The sequence below is a fragment of the Nipponia nippon genome, unplaced genomic scaffold (genome assembly GCF_047370975.1).
Source record: "Nipponia nippon isolate SJK-2023a ecotype South Korea unplaced genomic scaffold, ASM4737097v1 scaffold_5, whole genome shotgun sequence".
Taxonomy (NCBI): domain Eukaryota; kingdom Metazoa; phylum Chordata; class Aves; order Pelecaniformes; family Threskiornithidae; genus Nipponia; species Nipponia nippon.
The window spans coordinates 7,249,438-7,266,214 of record NW_028262369.1 but is presented as its reverse complement, the minus strand read 5'-3'; the positions used below and the strand labels follow the sequence as shown (position 1 = coordinate 7,266,214).

Below are 16,777 nucleotides of genomic sequence, written 5' to 3'. Positions count from 1 at the left end.
TTTTCTGCACTGAAACTCTCTCTGATGTGAAAAATCTTGCACAGTATCTGAAAGCAAACATCTCCACAGGCTGCTCTCAAATCATGTCTAATTGAAACACATCCAAGTCACAAGACTCATCTGATTCTCTTGGTAAGACCTGACGGATGTGTACACACATCCATCATTTGGAGAGCTGGAAAACAGCTCAGATTTTTAAATGATTGGGAGAATTAAGGAAACAATGGTGCTGAGAGAGGCTTTCAATGATTCTGGTGTCAATTTAGACCTGACTTTGTAATCTGGAAAACATTAAATTAGGCAAAGAGTTCTGAGTTGCTTTAAGCGTTTCAAACCACAGAATGGGAAGAGGAGGATTTTCACCTTTTCATCCCAAAGGTCACCATCTGCCACACTGTGATTACTCTGTGCTAATGTAAATATGCCAAAATAAACTAGTTATCGGGGGTCCAGTATCTGTGGGACTATAAGGTCTCCCCAGGAGACTGTGAAAGACTAGAAATGATGCTCTTCACAGAAGATGTAGCTGATATATGTACTTCACTGTATGAAATCTGACATGCTTTCTGCAATCTATCTGCCATGTGACTGCATTAGCAGTTCCATTCAGGCTGGTGATTAACAAAGAATAAAGGAGTAAGTAACCAATAAGACCCTAAAGCCCTGGTTGTAGAAGAAATGTGGTTCAATAGCTCCCACTCTTTCCAATTATTAGCTGTCTATCAATGTGGATTATCTTTTAACCATGCCAGTGCTTCTCTCCAGATAATGCCCAACCGGAGAATTTGCATTGGACCTGTGCCCTAGCTCCGGAATTACATAAGCGGGGCAGGCAGAGATGAAAGCCACTTACAGCAAAGAAGGAAACTCCTTTTCACGGATGGGATTCGTCCAGAAAATTAAAACATCAAAAGCTGACATGTGCCAAAATGGAGGGAAGGACAGATTCAGGACAGAGCATTGCTCTGGTGGCATGGCACGTCATTGTGAACACGAGCCCTGAGGTTGCAGCTTGAAACATGTGCAAGTGACTGTAGGTAAGAGGCAAAGGGATTGCTGGAGGGCAGGGGACCTCGAATGTCAGACCCTGTACCACATCAACCTGTACTTCTCCACAGTTAGGACCATAACAGTATTTCTTTCCTGGCTTGCCCATCTGTCCATTCTCTGTTCCTTTTAGCCATTGCAATTTAGGCTGCCTGCTTCAAAGTGAACTCTAGAAACTTCTCCCACCTTCCCTACTGAAGATGCTCAGTTGCTTTTTGGTTTGAGGTGTCCTGTTTTTCCAGGCAGGCACACCTGACTTGGAGTATGGAAACTGAGATACACGTAACCTTTCAGCCACAGACTTTTAAAGGAAGCTAAGAAGATGGGCAATAAGACATTCACACACAGTACACTGCAAATTAATATCCAGTTTTGAAATCAAGTGAAAAAAGTTGTCCTTGGATTTCTTCTTGTGAACCTTATTTCCAAGCTTGTACCTAATAACTTTGCAACAAAGTCTCATTTAGTGGTTTTTGTCTGGCCAGGTGATGCAGCCTGAAATCAGGCTGAATGACAGTATGACGTGTTCTTTGGTCTCTCCAAATCTACTGAGCGTAGACATGGTGGAGTGGCTCTGTGTTTCAATCAATGTCTCAGATCCCAATAAGCACAGTTTGTGTCTTTTTCCCTGCCCAAATCCAGCCAAATGCAAGGTGGAACACATTAAAGTGAATTTTGTTTGCCTGTAACTATTCTACTAGCCATGTCATTCTATAGAAATAGCATCATTATTTACTGCTTTCTGTAGTCCTTGTATCTTTTGTAAGCTAGATCAGCAAAGATTTATATTACCATTGTGTTTACCAACAAGACCACTGAATAACGTTACACCAATTCATGATTAACAGAGGGTCCTGCTAGAAGCAGCCCTATTCCCTGGTAAATCCCCATTTTGAGATCTGTCAGTAAGCCAGTTCTGTTAATTCCATATAAGAAAAGTTTTAAAATCAGGATTGAGTCTGGTGTAATTTAAAAACCATGGGGATACCATGATGATTGATATTCCATCCCATATTTATTTCTGTAGCCCTGAATGCATCTGTTCATGTTTTGCACTAACTGGCAGCAGGGTAAGCGCCTCAGTTCTCTTTGAAATATGGGACCTATGTGTTAGTCTTCCAGCACTTTGATGTTTATTCTATTTACAAGGAACTACCAGATACCTCCTTTAAGACTACTGGGTTAAATGGTTGAGGACAGACATATCCAAAGAGAAAGCAACACAGTTTTTGCTCATAAGACAGAGAGTAACTTATCAAATAAGGAGCAGTTCACTGCCTAGTCCCTTACTTTACTGTGTTATGAGTCTCAGCCTGCAGGGATTTTTATTTCCACATTTTATGTATGATAGATGTTCATACAGCTAGTCTGTCTAGCAGGTTCAGGAGGGCCTAAAATCCAAAATTCCCAGTGCACTGCAGACACAAAATATTCCCAACATCCTATAAAAAACTGAAGGTCTGTAATAAAGCAATCACCACCACAGAAACCACAGCTATCATGTACCACAGGAACAGAGCAAGAGCCATTGTGAGGAACGTGAACAGATCTGAAGACTCTTATCATATAGCTTAAATTCCTATGGCCAGGCCTATCTTATCCTGTAAGCAAAAACCCAAGGATTTGTTAGGAGGAGTTCACAAGTGCTTTTCAGAAATGGACCCTTCCCCATGTTGTAAAGGAAGGCAAAAAATTGTTACTATCCCTGTTATCTAGCCTGAGGGAGATTTCTCTTCTGATCCCAAATTAGATCATCAGTTTAACGTTCAGTGCATGAGCAGACATACCAATTAGATACTGAGAAGCTGTAATAATGTCAACGGCAGCAAAGCAACATCCTCATATACTGTCTACACCTGTAGCCAATTTCTGATGCTTTAGAGAAGGCATAAAACCCTCCAGAAAACGTGTTATGCATCAAATCAGCAACTGTTTTTTTCTTGGCTCCCACCGGTGACCAGTGGCAACGTGAAGCATGGGTGTCATATAAAAGAATATGGGCATGACTGCGAGCAAGGCAGTCAAACCATGATGGCTCCTTTCAGGCCTCCTTAAGATACCAACAAATCAGCTATGCAGGACTCACTCCAAGCTTCCTCAGGCCAGAAACATTCCTCTTCCCTCATACAGTTCTTTCTGTGAATTTAAGAAGTATCCATTTCAGCCTGTGGATTTCCTTTGCTCACACTGCCCTCTGTGGAGGTGAAGTCTAGAGATGCACTTTCTGGGAACCCCTCCTTGGATTTTCCCTTTTTTTCTCAATGACAAGTTACTTAAGTCATGTTCTTTTATTGATATTTATCCATCTATATATAAGGTACCATCACATCCCCTCTAGATCTTCAATTTGTTATACTGAAGAGGACCAGTTTTTCTTTTCTTTTCTTGAAAGAGATTCTCTTTTCCTTAACTACCTTGGAAATCCCACTCTGCATCTATTTCATCTCCCCCTTTTTCTTACCATAACTATGCATGATGGCATTAACAAAATGCACTGGTGTTACCTGTGCCTTGCACAGTGGTGCTGATTTTTCCCTAGAATAACGCTTTTCCTTTATATCGCAGCACTTTGGAGCTCACAGGCACCCCACAGTCAAATACTGGCCCACAACTTGTTTCTTATCTTTTGCTCACAATTGATAACTACCTGTGACCTCACAGAATCTTATGCCTTAGTGTTCAGTGCTTTTAATTTTTTTAAAATTTTCATTCTTTTTTTAATTTTAATTTTAATACTATTCGTACAACTCTATCAGATCAGCTCACATTTTTAGTTATGCAGAAAATTCTCTCCTCTGTAATGCCAATATTCCCAGACTTTTAAAGTAGGATTATTCTCTTCAAATTAAGCCTTCTGTGTTAGAAAGATTCTTCTTAGACAGATTCCTTTTTGGCCGATGAGAAAAACGCGTAATCCCAGGGCTCAATTCATCCCATATAAGGAGGAATTTAATCTCCCCAAGAAGTATGCACTGCTCTCTACTGACTATAATGATGATGTTGATCGGTGTAGGCACAGATATCTATATTTGCTGATGTCCACAGGTTTGCTGTGGGATTCACCTTGCCTTTTTTTTTTTTTTTTAATGAATTAGGTGACATGAATTGTATCCCTAGTTCTTTTTCCTAGATCGCTAACTTCAGCAATAACAGAATCAGTACCCAAACCAAATTTGAGGACAACTAGACATATCTTATCTCCATTGCGATAATTTCCCTTTTTATATTACTTGCCACAGCCTCCTTGTAAGACTGTTCTTTAATCAGTTTACAATCTCTTTACTCATCCCCATCATAATAAATAATATAAAGTAAAATCTGCACCACAGACTCAAGCAAAAGCTCTACCTACTTCACTATCTTTGTATCGTCATCCAATGACAGGTATTTAGGGAAGAACAAAGGGGTGGATATAGGGTGATTCTGCTCATGTCCTCTCCTTGTGATATCAGTACTGCATCAGTAGTTCAGGGACTTCCCGGTCAGAGGTTGCTCTCAAATCATCATGTTAGTAACACGCATGGATGTTTCCTCCCTGGACACATGCAATCCCCAGTTTTGGCCTTCACAACATTCCCTGGCTGGGAGCTCTGTAGGAAGGAGTATTTCTTTTTATCTGTTATGCCTTATTGTCCTTAAGTCACGGAAGCAGTCAAGGATATTTCTTGTCTGATCTCTGTCATTCCCTGTCGATCCCCACCAATATCGTAGCTCTCTGTGCAGTGTGCCTTCACTCCAGCCTGAAGAGGCTCAGGCTGTTTAGCATTCCCCAGTGTGGAAGCATGTCTACATCTATCACTACGTTGTTACCATTCTCTCCGCTCTCTGTAGTTCTTCTGTAAAGGATTTTCAGTGGGACATTCCATCAAATGCTTTTTTGTAAATCCGTAGAGACTGGGTCTAATGCATTACCCTTGTCTAAGAAGTGATTCATCTTGTTAAAAGATTTACCTTTAAGAAAACCCTATCTTTGATAAAACCCATTTCTTGCCATGTACTGAGTGCTTTCCCTGAAAACTATCCTAAGGTTGCTGGGTCAAGTGGCCTGTACCATTTTTTTCCAGTCTTCTTTGAATACAGCAATGTGCAGATTCTTGCTACTAAATCTGCATTTTCATGTGCCAATTATTTCAACATCCTCAGATGGAGATTATCCAGACCCCCTGGGTTCAGTTCCTCTATCACTGGAAATTTTATCTTTAATATAGAGCTCTACCTCCTCAATTTCTTTTATCACTCTTTCCTTGCTAAACAATTTATAACTAGCAATTTATTGCTAGCAACAAATCCACCAGGTTTCAGTCATGCCAATTATATTGTATTTCTCATAATCCAGCAAGAATTCCCGATTCCTTTTGCTTTTGATTATATACTCACAAGGTGCTTCTCCCTGGTCCCTTTCTCTGGACAGCTGCCTACGGTGAATCATATACGCTTATTATCACACGGTGGCGGGGGAGAAGGGTGATGCAGTACCACTCTGGATCTGTGAAAGTGTATGGCAAGTTCATGTCTTTATATCTTACAGATTTATTCATTTTCGCAGGATGCACCTCTCTTGTTCTCTGGCTTTTTCTCAAATGTGCATTTAATGTCCATATTTATGGCCCATTTTGATGCATCCTTACATACCACGTAAGTTCCACTCTACCATTTACTCCTTAAAAAAAGTGGTAAGGAATATGTGGTACAGAGCATACAAAGAGCTACAGACCCCTTGCCCTCAAAATGTAATTCCAAGAATACAAGACAAGCCTATGCATACCCATTCCTGATCTCCCTGACTTCTGTGGAACATGGTGAGCAACACGGAAAGGCTCGTTGTTTATTTAATGGGACAGTACTCTTAACAGGCACCTAGGAAGCTGCTTTTCCTTCTGAATGTGGATGTTATTGCTGAAGTTGTCTGTTCATTGGCAACTAAAACAAGATTTGAGTCATGTTTTTTTTCTATTAAAATCAAAGCAAACACACTATTGAGCAAAACTGGCTAACTTGTTACTGCTTCCCAGCTCTCAAACTCCTCTACCTGTTAGGATAAGGTAAGCCACCTTACCTACTTCGTGTGTTAATTTTTTCATGGCGCATATGTTCCTGAGGCATGGAATCTACTAGCTAGTTTACCACTGCTGCTATTAGCACATCACTTGTCTGGTATCCTGTGAGGTGTCCAGTACTGACACAAGCGCAGACCTAGACTGCAGGTGTGGAATAAGATCTGCACTCAAAGTCATATTCAAAAAGAAATGAAATGATAGAGAGCTTGGCTCTGAGACACCTGGCTGTAGCCAAGGAATTCATGGCCCAGGAGGAGGCACCAAGTGCCCTGTGCAGTGTGTGAGTGCAGAACAGGACTCGTGACCAGCACAAGTATGGAGCTCATAGGCTATGCTGTAGCTTCATCCCCTTCTGGAGATTAGGTGCATTGCTCTTACAGAAGGTACCTGCACCCATGGGGGATCCAAAGCATTGAACCCACTCTGAAAAAGAGTGCCTTCATCCTCTTTTTGGTAGACTGGGTTTCAGCATACTTTTGAGTCAGAAATTGTGCTAAATAATTACAGGACTCACCCATCAATGAAAAATATATGCTCAGGTCCCTCTATTCCCAGAGAGGATTCACAATTTTATTTCTCAGGTGCTAAATGCTTTTTGGATTCTTTAGCTGTCCTAGACATGCTGGATAAAAATAAACTCTACAGTCACAAATTATTTCAGAAATAATCACAGAATTCAATCTCTGTTAGAGATGTCAGTGAAAACTAGAAACCTGTAGCAAGATGAAGGCCCGCTTCACTAATCTCTGTACGGAGAGTGTATGGCATGCTTTTTGCATCTCTACCTCTGGATCTAAATGGATATTTCAGATAAACAGTGGGAGGAGAAGACACTCAAAAATTTTGTTTGATTGCAGCCTAAATGTCATTTTAAGGTGTGATCGAGTCCCAGCCCCTCCAGCCAACTGGAAGCCCTGCAGTCCTGTCCCTTGCAGTATCAGCCTTCTGGGAACTGGTCCTGTTGTGTCTGCACTGCAAGATCTGCTGTGTTGCAGCTGCACCAGTGCAGAGAGCAGAAAGTTTTGACAATACTGTGACTGTAGGGAGAGAGAAATCAAAAGCCTGGTGGCTAGATGAAGAATGTGACTCACAGCTGGGAACGTTAGGAGTCTCTGGAGCATTTTGACAGTGTCACAACTGCAGAGAGTGTTACTGGCATTTATGTATTCCTGGTGGGATTCATATTGCTTAGCTTCAGACACTGGCAGTGAGGAATCAGGGACAGGTCCGGAGCTGCAGGAATGGTGCTGACCATAGTCTGCAGCCATATGTTCTGCTGACAGAGGTGTGAGGCCATGGAGTGGCCACTGAAAGGACTTTGCCTGGAGGAAAGCAGTTGTTGCAGTCATTTTCAGTATGCTATTGGTAAAGCTTTAAGAAAGGTGTTACTGGAAGTATGGAGTGCATTCAAGCTAGTGCTTTTGACTAATTTAATGCACTATTGTCTGTGTGCTTAGTGGTATTTTCTTGACGTTCTCCTGGCACCCTAGGGTGTTTATTAACAACATGGTGACTGTATGACTTGTGACACCTACAGGACTGTGGTCAGTATGTGTGCGGTGGACAGTGTGATGAGCCTAAGGGATGGATTATTCACAGATACATTGAGTGTTGTGGGTGTATGTGTAAGCATGATCACAGTGGTGCTGGACTGGGGCTGGCTGGTGCCTCGCTGCCCTGGAGCTCAGATAAAATGATCACCAGTCAGGCTGCAAAAGACCATGACAACATACTGACAGTCTGGTACTGCAAACCAGTAAGTCTGAATGAAGACCTTTCATGGTTATTTTATGTTGACACTCTTAGGGACAAATTTAGACCCGTGTCCGTTACACCATTCCTGTCCTTACCAGAAAAAAATATGGTAAATCCTGACTGAGGCAGCTGTCTGTCTAAGCTAATATATCCCTCTACCCGGGTGGATTCTTTCTAAAGGTGGGTCACTCCTGGTCTGCTAACTGAAGAGTACTTTTCACCAAGTTAGTGTTTCAAATAAGAGGAAACACACATGTGGCTGCTGTGGCGGTGTGAGGAGGTGAGAAACAACACTCTCTCTCCTGATTTCACCACAACTTTCTAAAGCTGGCTTCCAGCTATCTCCTGAAATCACCCACCACAGCACAGCTTTGTTTACCCAGTACAGAATAGATCACTGTATTTCTCTTCTCCCACAGATAACTCAGTTTTCTGAGTGGGCTAGAGTCACACAGTTACAAGTTATCTCACACATAAATCTTGGCTTGGAAAGCTTTCAATATCTGCCAGAAATGTGGGCATGCTTGATGGTCGCAATCCCAGCTAAAAGGCTCAAAAAGTTGGAGAGTCTTAAGCTGCTCACTCAGGCTGCTGTGGCCTAAGTTTATTTCCAAATCAGTAAGACAAACTGTCTTTTTTCTATATTTTTTCTAATGTCAAGAGGGTTACTTAGGTGCACTCATTTCAGCATAGAGCTGTTTATTGACAGTCCCAAGGTTGGAGTTCATGAACTTTCCTTTTCATACATTAAATTGAGCTTTAATGACCAACTAGTTCTTGAAGTTCTCAAAAATACGAGTGAGTATACACAGCACCTTCGGATGAAACGGACTGTGAGCTGCTCTGCAAGGTTGCCCCACTTTATCGTACCTTCTTACAGAGCAGTCTTACCAAGACCCCATAAACTTCCCATTATTGGGGAGGTTGTGTCCTCAGAGACACAACACGTAGGATGATTAACTGTTCCTCTCTTCCAACAGTGGTGAAGGACCAACTCCCCAGTCTACTCCTTGGGCAACAGCAGAATAGCATGGAAACAGCCCAGCAAGCGGGAACCAGCATCCATGAGCCATCATTGTCCCTGTTACAGAGTCTCACATTTGTAAACTTTATTTTCCAGTCACATAATCTAGAAAAAAGCTCTTTCAAAAACAGTTTGGATGTTAGCTCTACCAGACAGCTCTGGGAGAAGGGACTGTCAGTTTGCATCTGTTGAGACTTACATCAGTCCCATGGCTGCTACCTTCCATCCACCCTCACCCTCCAGTGTTTTGTTTCTTGGTAAGTGCCAGGGTACGGCAGAGGAAATGAACGCACTGAGAAGCTGGAGAGACGTCTTGTCGAGTGGTTCTCAGCAAGTAAATGGCCGAGCAGGGAACAGAAATGAGCTTTCTTGTGCCCAGTTGTGCCCTTTAACTGCCATTTCTCTACTCTACTTCAATAAACACACAATCCAGCCACCAGGAAGGGTTTGTGGGTGGTCATTTACTTAAGGGATGCGAGAAAAGAGGAAGGCTAGGCTACAGCCTGATAAAAACTGTGACCTTTGTGCTTTCCCTGTCATTCAGACCACTGTCCTATGGGTTATTTCGAGGGCAATTACAATCAGATGTCAGAACCTCCTTAACAACTACCAGCCGCTGTCTTTTGTGTGCTCCATGGAGCAGCTCCCAGAAGGGAAGCACTGACCAGTCTCTGGCTGCAGTGCCCATGAGAGTAGCACATATTGCTTATCAGAGGTTCAGCTGGCTTTAGAGCACAGATCCTGCATCAGCCAGCAGGTAAACAAGCAAATCCTTGCTCTTGCTGGAAACAGGTTGCTTTTCAACAAAGAACTGTTAAAATCCTGCCTCTCTCTGCAGGGCGAATATGCTTTAAGATACAGCACGGAACAGCTTGCCTGTGTGTTTATCACACTGGGCCAAACACAAAGCAACACAAGCTGGAAGGAAGTTGTTTTATACTTACCAGCAGCATTGATATTTTCCTCACAGGAGTACCAGATCCCAGTGTGGAAATACCTGAAAAGGAAGCGGTCATCTCCTGTCTCCCAGCTGTAATGAACCACATTCTGGTTTGTCTCATTTGCAGTCTCATTCCCGCTGTAGTTGAGGCAGTTTGTCTTCTTCTCTTTCCCACAGCTTGGCTTGGGGACCCTCTGTGTGCCCTCACACCAGTGGGTCGTGATAAAAGCTGTTGTAGAGAAGAGGAGAGCCATCAGATTCAGACTCACTGCTAGCAGGGCTCTGCATCTTCGATTTGTCTTCATGGTAAATCCACCCTCCCTCCCCCTCCTGCTGAGAGAAGAAGTCAAAGGGGTTTGTTTTATTTGGGAGGAGGGGGGGGGGTTCAAAGCCTCTCACGATTCAGAATCCAGTTTTCCAGGCATCAAAACTCTCGGCTTCTTCCAATCTGTTGTTGTAGCAGCGAAGGAAACGCTGCAGCCAGACTCCCATTCTTCTCTTCACTTGAAATCCTGCCTTTGTACGTTAAAGGAGCAGCTGCAGGCGCGGGAGTGCGGCCGTCCTCTCGTAGTCGGTGTGCTTCAGCGCGCTGACAGGATCAGAGAGGGTCTGTCTCACAAAGAGCACCAAGAGCAAGTGAACATCTGCTCGGGTACCACACATGATCCCAAGGGGCTCCGCAGCCTCCTCCGCTGGGAGACACCTGCAGGCTGCGGGACTCACTGTCCTCTGCTCCCGTAGGATGAGGCAGGAGAAACTCAGCGGGAGGCAGGCGGCAGGGACAGCTGCTGCATGCTCCCACCGTCCTCGGCAGACCTCGGGGACCACTGCATCGCGCTGACGGCTGAGTTGGACTGGCGGGAGGCGTCACATCTCAGTCCCAAAAAGAATCGCTATTTAGAGCTGTGAAATACGTTTTTTATATACCAGAGGGTAGAGATTTGTCCAGGAGGAGGAGGGATGGAGTGATACTTTAGCTTTTCTGCTCTGAGCTAGTGAGTAGTAAATCAGGGGTTTGAATCTGCTATCAGCATACCAGCGTAATTCTCTGTCTTCGGGGGCTTGCTCTGGAAGTCAGCAAAGCCCCAGGGGAATTCAGATTTGAAAGTGTGTAATAAGTAAAACCTACGTCTTTCACAATACCAAGTGGAGCCCCTTTCTCAGGCTTTCATTTCCAGACACAGCCCATGCAGATGTTCAGTTTGAAGTGGGTCTGTAGGATATTTTGTAGGTCCTGATTTGTGCAGACAGAGAGAACTAATTAGAGCATACGCTGTCCTTTACTTGCCAGATGGCAATGCTGTGCGAGCAGGGAGCACTACATAATATCCCATTTCCAAAGAGAAGTGCATTGTCCTGTCTTGTTGGTTGGCTGACTCGTAGAGTTTATGACCTCTTTCCACATTGCTCAGAGCTATCTGGTGAATACCGAGTGCTGTGAGGAGACAAGGGCACCTGATGGTGGTGATGGTACAATCTGTAAGGTCTTGTATGCAAGCACTGAAGTTGGCCACCTTTGTCACACATCAGTTCTGTGTCCATAGTAGATGAATGCAATTTTCTGCGGTGAAGAAGTTGCACATACCTCCTGGGCTTTGGACTGAGTGAGATTTCTTTCCAGCCTTGTTTGGACTCCCTGCAAGGGCCATGGGGATGCTTGTGGCCTCACAGAGCAGTCCAGCAGTGGGTTTCCAGCAAGCTCTGGAAATAACCATGCAGCCACACGGGCTCATACTAATAGATGGTCCAATGCTCTCATCTCACACCCTGTACTTGGTTAAGCCAGCACATTGACTCAACATGCAAAGTTCATCCTATGCCTTACTGCCCGTGGACATGAAATGCGGTGGTAGTTTCTCCAACTCCTTGAATAAAGTCAGGAAAGACCAGGTGGAGTTTCTCCTTAGCAAGCCACCACACAAGAGTTCAGGGACCCGTTCCTGCCTCCCTGATGCCCCCCTCACAGGTAACCATGGGACTGTGCATTATGGCTCTTGTTGGTGCCTGTCCTGCACGTCTGTTTCCAACTGTTTGTGAGATTCTCACTATTTATACAGAATCACTTGGCTTTAGCCATTCTGTTTTATAAATAAACTAGCAAGTTACAAGAAAATGCTGCTCTGTGAGAACAATTGTGATAGCAACTTTGCAAGGTTAGTGAAATAGCTTTGTACTGCAGATACTTCCCTACCTACGTGGCCTTCATTTTGCCCACTCCTGCCTGTACGTGATGACTACCACCTCCTCAGTGCCAGCTTTTTCCAGTGGCCTGTGCTAGCAGAATGCCTCTGTGCACAGTCGTCCTTGTCCTGTTGGAATTGCAGCACACCTCTCTGTGTTCCAGTCCTTTCAGCATTTCATCTTGCAGCCAAATAATCAGCGTTATTTGGTTGGTTTTAATTGCATGCAAGAAATACAGATGATAGCTGTTTAGAGGAACACAGGATTATTACTTCAATTATTTTTATGTTGCAGGACATTCCACTTAGAAATGCATTTGTATATTCCTGTGTTTCTCAGGCTTATCTGCCTGCTTAGAGGAATAAACAATGCAATTTAAACTATGACAGAATGTCTTCACAAGAAAGCTAGCGCTCTTCTTCAGGATTATCTTTTAAGTTGCTGTCTGTATCTGAATCATCACACTTTCCCAAGTGTGAATACAGGTCTTTACAGGTCTTTTCTCACAAATCTTCTCTATCCACTGCTCTGTGGCTTGTGTTTTCTGGTGCTAGCATCAACTTCTGTACGCTCTGTTTCTCCTGGTGCCCATCTCCCTGAGGGATGGGCATCCAAGAATTTGGTTATCTGCAATAATTTTGTCCTAAATACTTTTGAGATGTTGTTTTTACACCTAATCCTAACAGATATTTCTATTTCTGTTCCTCCTTATCTTCTTTATTCTTGTTCTTTGGGCTGACAGGCCTGTTGAGAACAGAGATGGTGGCAGTATGTATATGTATAAAAATGCAAAATAAAGCAGAAATTTGGTTTCTTTTCTGATACAGACCTTTCAGAATCTTGAGCATTTAAAAATATTCAGCACAAAGTAAAGTATGCTCGAAGTCAGGGAATTTTTTTTAACATGAATTGGTTTCTTTTTCTTAACAGAAGTCAGTTTTTTCTAATTATTAGACTCTGGCTGTATATGTTGGGATTACTTGAAAAGAAGGAAACTAGTCTGTGCTATACTTGTGCTGTAATGCTCCAACGATTTCTCTTTATATAATCTCTGTTTATCAGATTTGTTGTGTATAAAAATGGAAAGATCATACAAATGTTGCAGAAGGCAGTTCAGATGCCTGGATTAAGTTGTATTTATGTGGTATTATCTTTAATAGTAAAGCAGAAGGGTTTGAATGCTATAGAGAAGTAGTTTTCATATTGTGGCTCCAAGAACCTTTAAAATCCTTTTTGCAGCAATAGATTTTCTCTGAGGTTGTGAGAAAAACTACCCCCATGAGTTATAGCTAAACCCCTTTTTTCTTTACTGTTTCTTATAGGATCAGTGTAAATTGTTATTACTCAGTATTTGCTTGAGTACAAAAAGAATTTGACCCAGAGGATTTAAAATAATGATAGCATTTGCAAAGGAACCCTTTCAATCAGGCTGTATTTGTCGCTAGTGGGAAACAGAAGCAACATTCACTAAAACGCTAAGAAGCCCTACTTTTGGGTCCTTTGGTGATGATGGCGGGTATAGTGGGTTTAGTCTGCTGCTTTATTTGATACCAGCAGTGTCAACTTCATGGGATTACATGCTGTTTTTAAATCAATATTTTAAAAATCCTATAGCTTTTCTTTAGGTTCTCATTTCTTACAGGTTTACCCTCCTGGGCTTCCTCATGTGTTTGTATTGTCTTTTTCAGCTGTCACTGGACTGGGCTTCCCAGTTCCTCCTTCCACCTTGGGCTGGACATGCTGAGAGACATTACTGATTTTTTTACACAGATTATACCTTCTGCAAATGGACAGTCCCAGTAGGGTATATTTGAAGGTGGGCTGAATATTGATACCATATGAAATCTTGGTCTTCAGTTTAACTTTTGACTTGAAGTGTGTCTTTCATGCACTTTGCTTGTGGGCAGAGTCAAGCACAAGAAGATTGCTTAGGAAATTCTTCCTGAGCCTAAACTGACCAGGCAAAAAATGGTTTCTGACAGTACTGTAGGAAAGACCTTTAGCAGTCTTGACAGAAAGGAAAGCAGTAAAACAAACTGTTGATTCTTCCATATGTTTTTCCCATAATAATTTCCTTGGCCTGGTGTCACTGGTCAGTAGACAAGACATTCCTAACTGCCCTCTTCAGAGTAGCTGGTTTGGGTATTTTAATCAGTTGTCAGTGTTCCTCATCCTTGCTTGGGCACCAGGACAGTGCCATTCAAAGACTGCAGGCACTCCTTCTCCTGATAACAAATGGAGCAGCTCTCTGATTTGGAGTCTGTCTCAACCAGAGTTAGAGTAATCATTTCAGCACTGCTCCTTGTGTGAACACTGGGTGGTCCATATATTTGTAACAGGACTGGGATGCTAACAAGTTTGTACTTATCTGGTACCTGCATTTAATTCTTCCAGCAGCTGGTGGAGAGGAAGGGAGATGAAAAGAAAGGATAGAACTGAGTCATGTTGTAAATCGTGTCTAGGAGATTTGACTGGCTAAGTTGCCTGAAAAGGCAGTCCAAAAGGTCATGGCTGAGCAAGTGAGATATTCCCGGGATCATTCCCAATAGGCCATTTACGTGTGTCCACCTATTCTGGGAGTGAATAAAATGTAATGATACCCTACTTTTGACCCTGAATTAGAAATTTTTCTACTTTGGAGTTACAAGAATTATTTCCTCACAATCAGGATGCATGCTGTTGGATTGGATTGAGAAGAAAGTGTAATTAATATTCATAATCTTTGTTAAGGCTAACTTTGCTCAGATACCTTTAAGTTACTACAAGAAGTTACAGGCTCACTTAAGAAGAACTCTAGAAGCAGAATTCACATTCTTTATTGCTACAATCAAAGAAGCATTCTTGCACATCAAAGCCTTACTGGCAGCTTGTGAGCCTTTCAATATTTGCAGACTCCTTGGCCTGGCAAAATGGTAGCCCCAAAACAAAGGTAGCCACAATAAACAGCAATGCTGAGAAACATCAAAGGGTCCATTACACAAGCATGCTCTTTTATAACCCAGACATCTGATATCCACATTCATATACAGTTATATATGTTTCTATCTCACTGTGCCTTTGCAGGTGCCTAATCCACTAACTACAGATGAATTTGTTTATATTGCTTCCATTTTTTGAAACATTGCTACAATTACACTGATGCTACAATAGTTGATCAAAATCTTTTGAAATGTAGATCTCAGAAACATTGCATCCTAGCCCTTCTGGCGAAGCAACCAATTTTGAGACGGATTTAATGAAAATGTAACTTCTTCCTCAGAATAGACTCAAACTCTGAAATAGCATTTTAACTCCTTTCATGTATCACCTTGCCCTTCTTTTTTTTTTTTGTTTTTTTTTTTTTTTAAAGGCATTTTTCCCTTCTATTATCAATATATTATTAGGGACAGAAGCTAGAATCTTTAAATGACTGTAGTTTTCAGTTTCTGCCTGGCAAGGGAGTAAACTAGGTACATTTGGTGTCATTTATGTGAAGAATAATGTTGCTAATTTGTATGTCCATGTATTTTATTTCCATAATTAGGATTCCTCCATATGCCCAGGCATTTTAAGTGGTATGATTTGGCAAAGAGATTTTAGTTCAAAAATGGGTGGCCAGGCAGATTAGTTTGAGCAAGATCTGTACCCTGGGGTTCATGTTTCTGTATATTCTCTGCAGAAATTCTACCCTTTGGGGAAAGTCGACTTTACCAGAGCAGAGCAGGAGAGGCTATTTATGTACAGGGATGGCTTTTGGATGGTGCCAGTATGACTTGCAGAGAATTAGCATACATTCTGTCACTGAAGGCATATTCCAAGCCAACGGATCAAGAGCCCCTAGGCTGTGCTCATGGTCCCAAGTAGTACTGCTGGCTCGGAGACAAATGGAAGCAGGGTATTGATCCTGAAGGTGAGTGCAAAGTTTGGCAACCACAGGAACGCAGGACAGTGAGGCTGGCTCTAGAAGCTAAAGCTGAATTTTACAAAATACTACATTCAGTTTACACTGAGACAGAAGCTACAGAACACAGCAAATTTATACATACAGCAAGCACATTTTAAATATTTTGGTGCCAAATCTCAATTTGAGCAGAAGTCTTTCCCCCTGGGAATACCGTAGAAGATAAAACAACAAAAGTAAAAATCGATAATAAAAGCAAAACAGAGAGGGAAAGATATCTCTTATGGCAAAGCTAGATAATTGCATAGCTGTTCCAAGTGGAAGAGAAAAGGTCAACAGGCGGATGACAGGTTGGTGGACAGAAAGCTTGTGCCTAGCAGGGGACAATATTTCACAGTGCATTGGAAGAAAAATGAGTGATTATGCAGAAGTGACTAAGAAAATGCCAAACTGTACGGATGATAAGAGAAGCTGAGAAGGCCTGGGTAAGAGTGTCCCATAACGACACACAGTGATGGTGAGAGACATCCTCTAAACTGCAGGACATTTGAGGTAGCACCAAACTCAGCAGAGTGATGGGCACCATGTCAAAATTAACAATGAAGTTATACCAGATGGCAGAAGAGGGAGTCAAAGCCAGGACTTGGCAAAGAGAAGGAAAATGTTAGCCATCAGCCTGTCTGGATAGCAGCAGGAGGGATGAGATATATGAGCGACCTGGAGGATGAGCAGGACACTACTTAACAGAATGAAAGCACAGCAGTGAACAGATAGGGATTATACATCTAAAAAGTGGGTGGTAAATTTGAAGACCACAATACGTTAAAAAGTATAGAGCTGCAGCTGGTTTGCATCAAAGACCACTTTCACAGGACTATGTGAACTCTCTGGCC

General features: G+C 42.5%; 1 protein-coding gene across 2 annotated transcripts in view; it reads right to left on the bottom strand.

Moving 5' to 3' along the window:
* The window catches only part of LOC104023436 (interleukin-20 receptor subunit beta), an 89,089-nt gene that overhangs the window by 51,169 nt on the left and 21,143 nt on the right, over positions 1 to 16,777 (bottom strand). Inside the window, exon 1 of one of the 2 annotated variants that reach the window (XM_087731995.1) lies at positions 9,828 to 10,533. The exons of the other annotated variant lie outside the window; for it this stretch is intronic. Coding sequence (XP_087588121.1) covers positions 9,828 to 10,128 — 301 coding nt within the window. The 5' untranslated portion in view covers positions 10,129 to 10,533. Of the gene's footprint in view, positions 1 to 9,827; positions 10,534 to 16,777 lie in introns of those variants that run through there. 2 annotated transcript variants of the gene reach the window in all.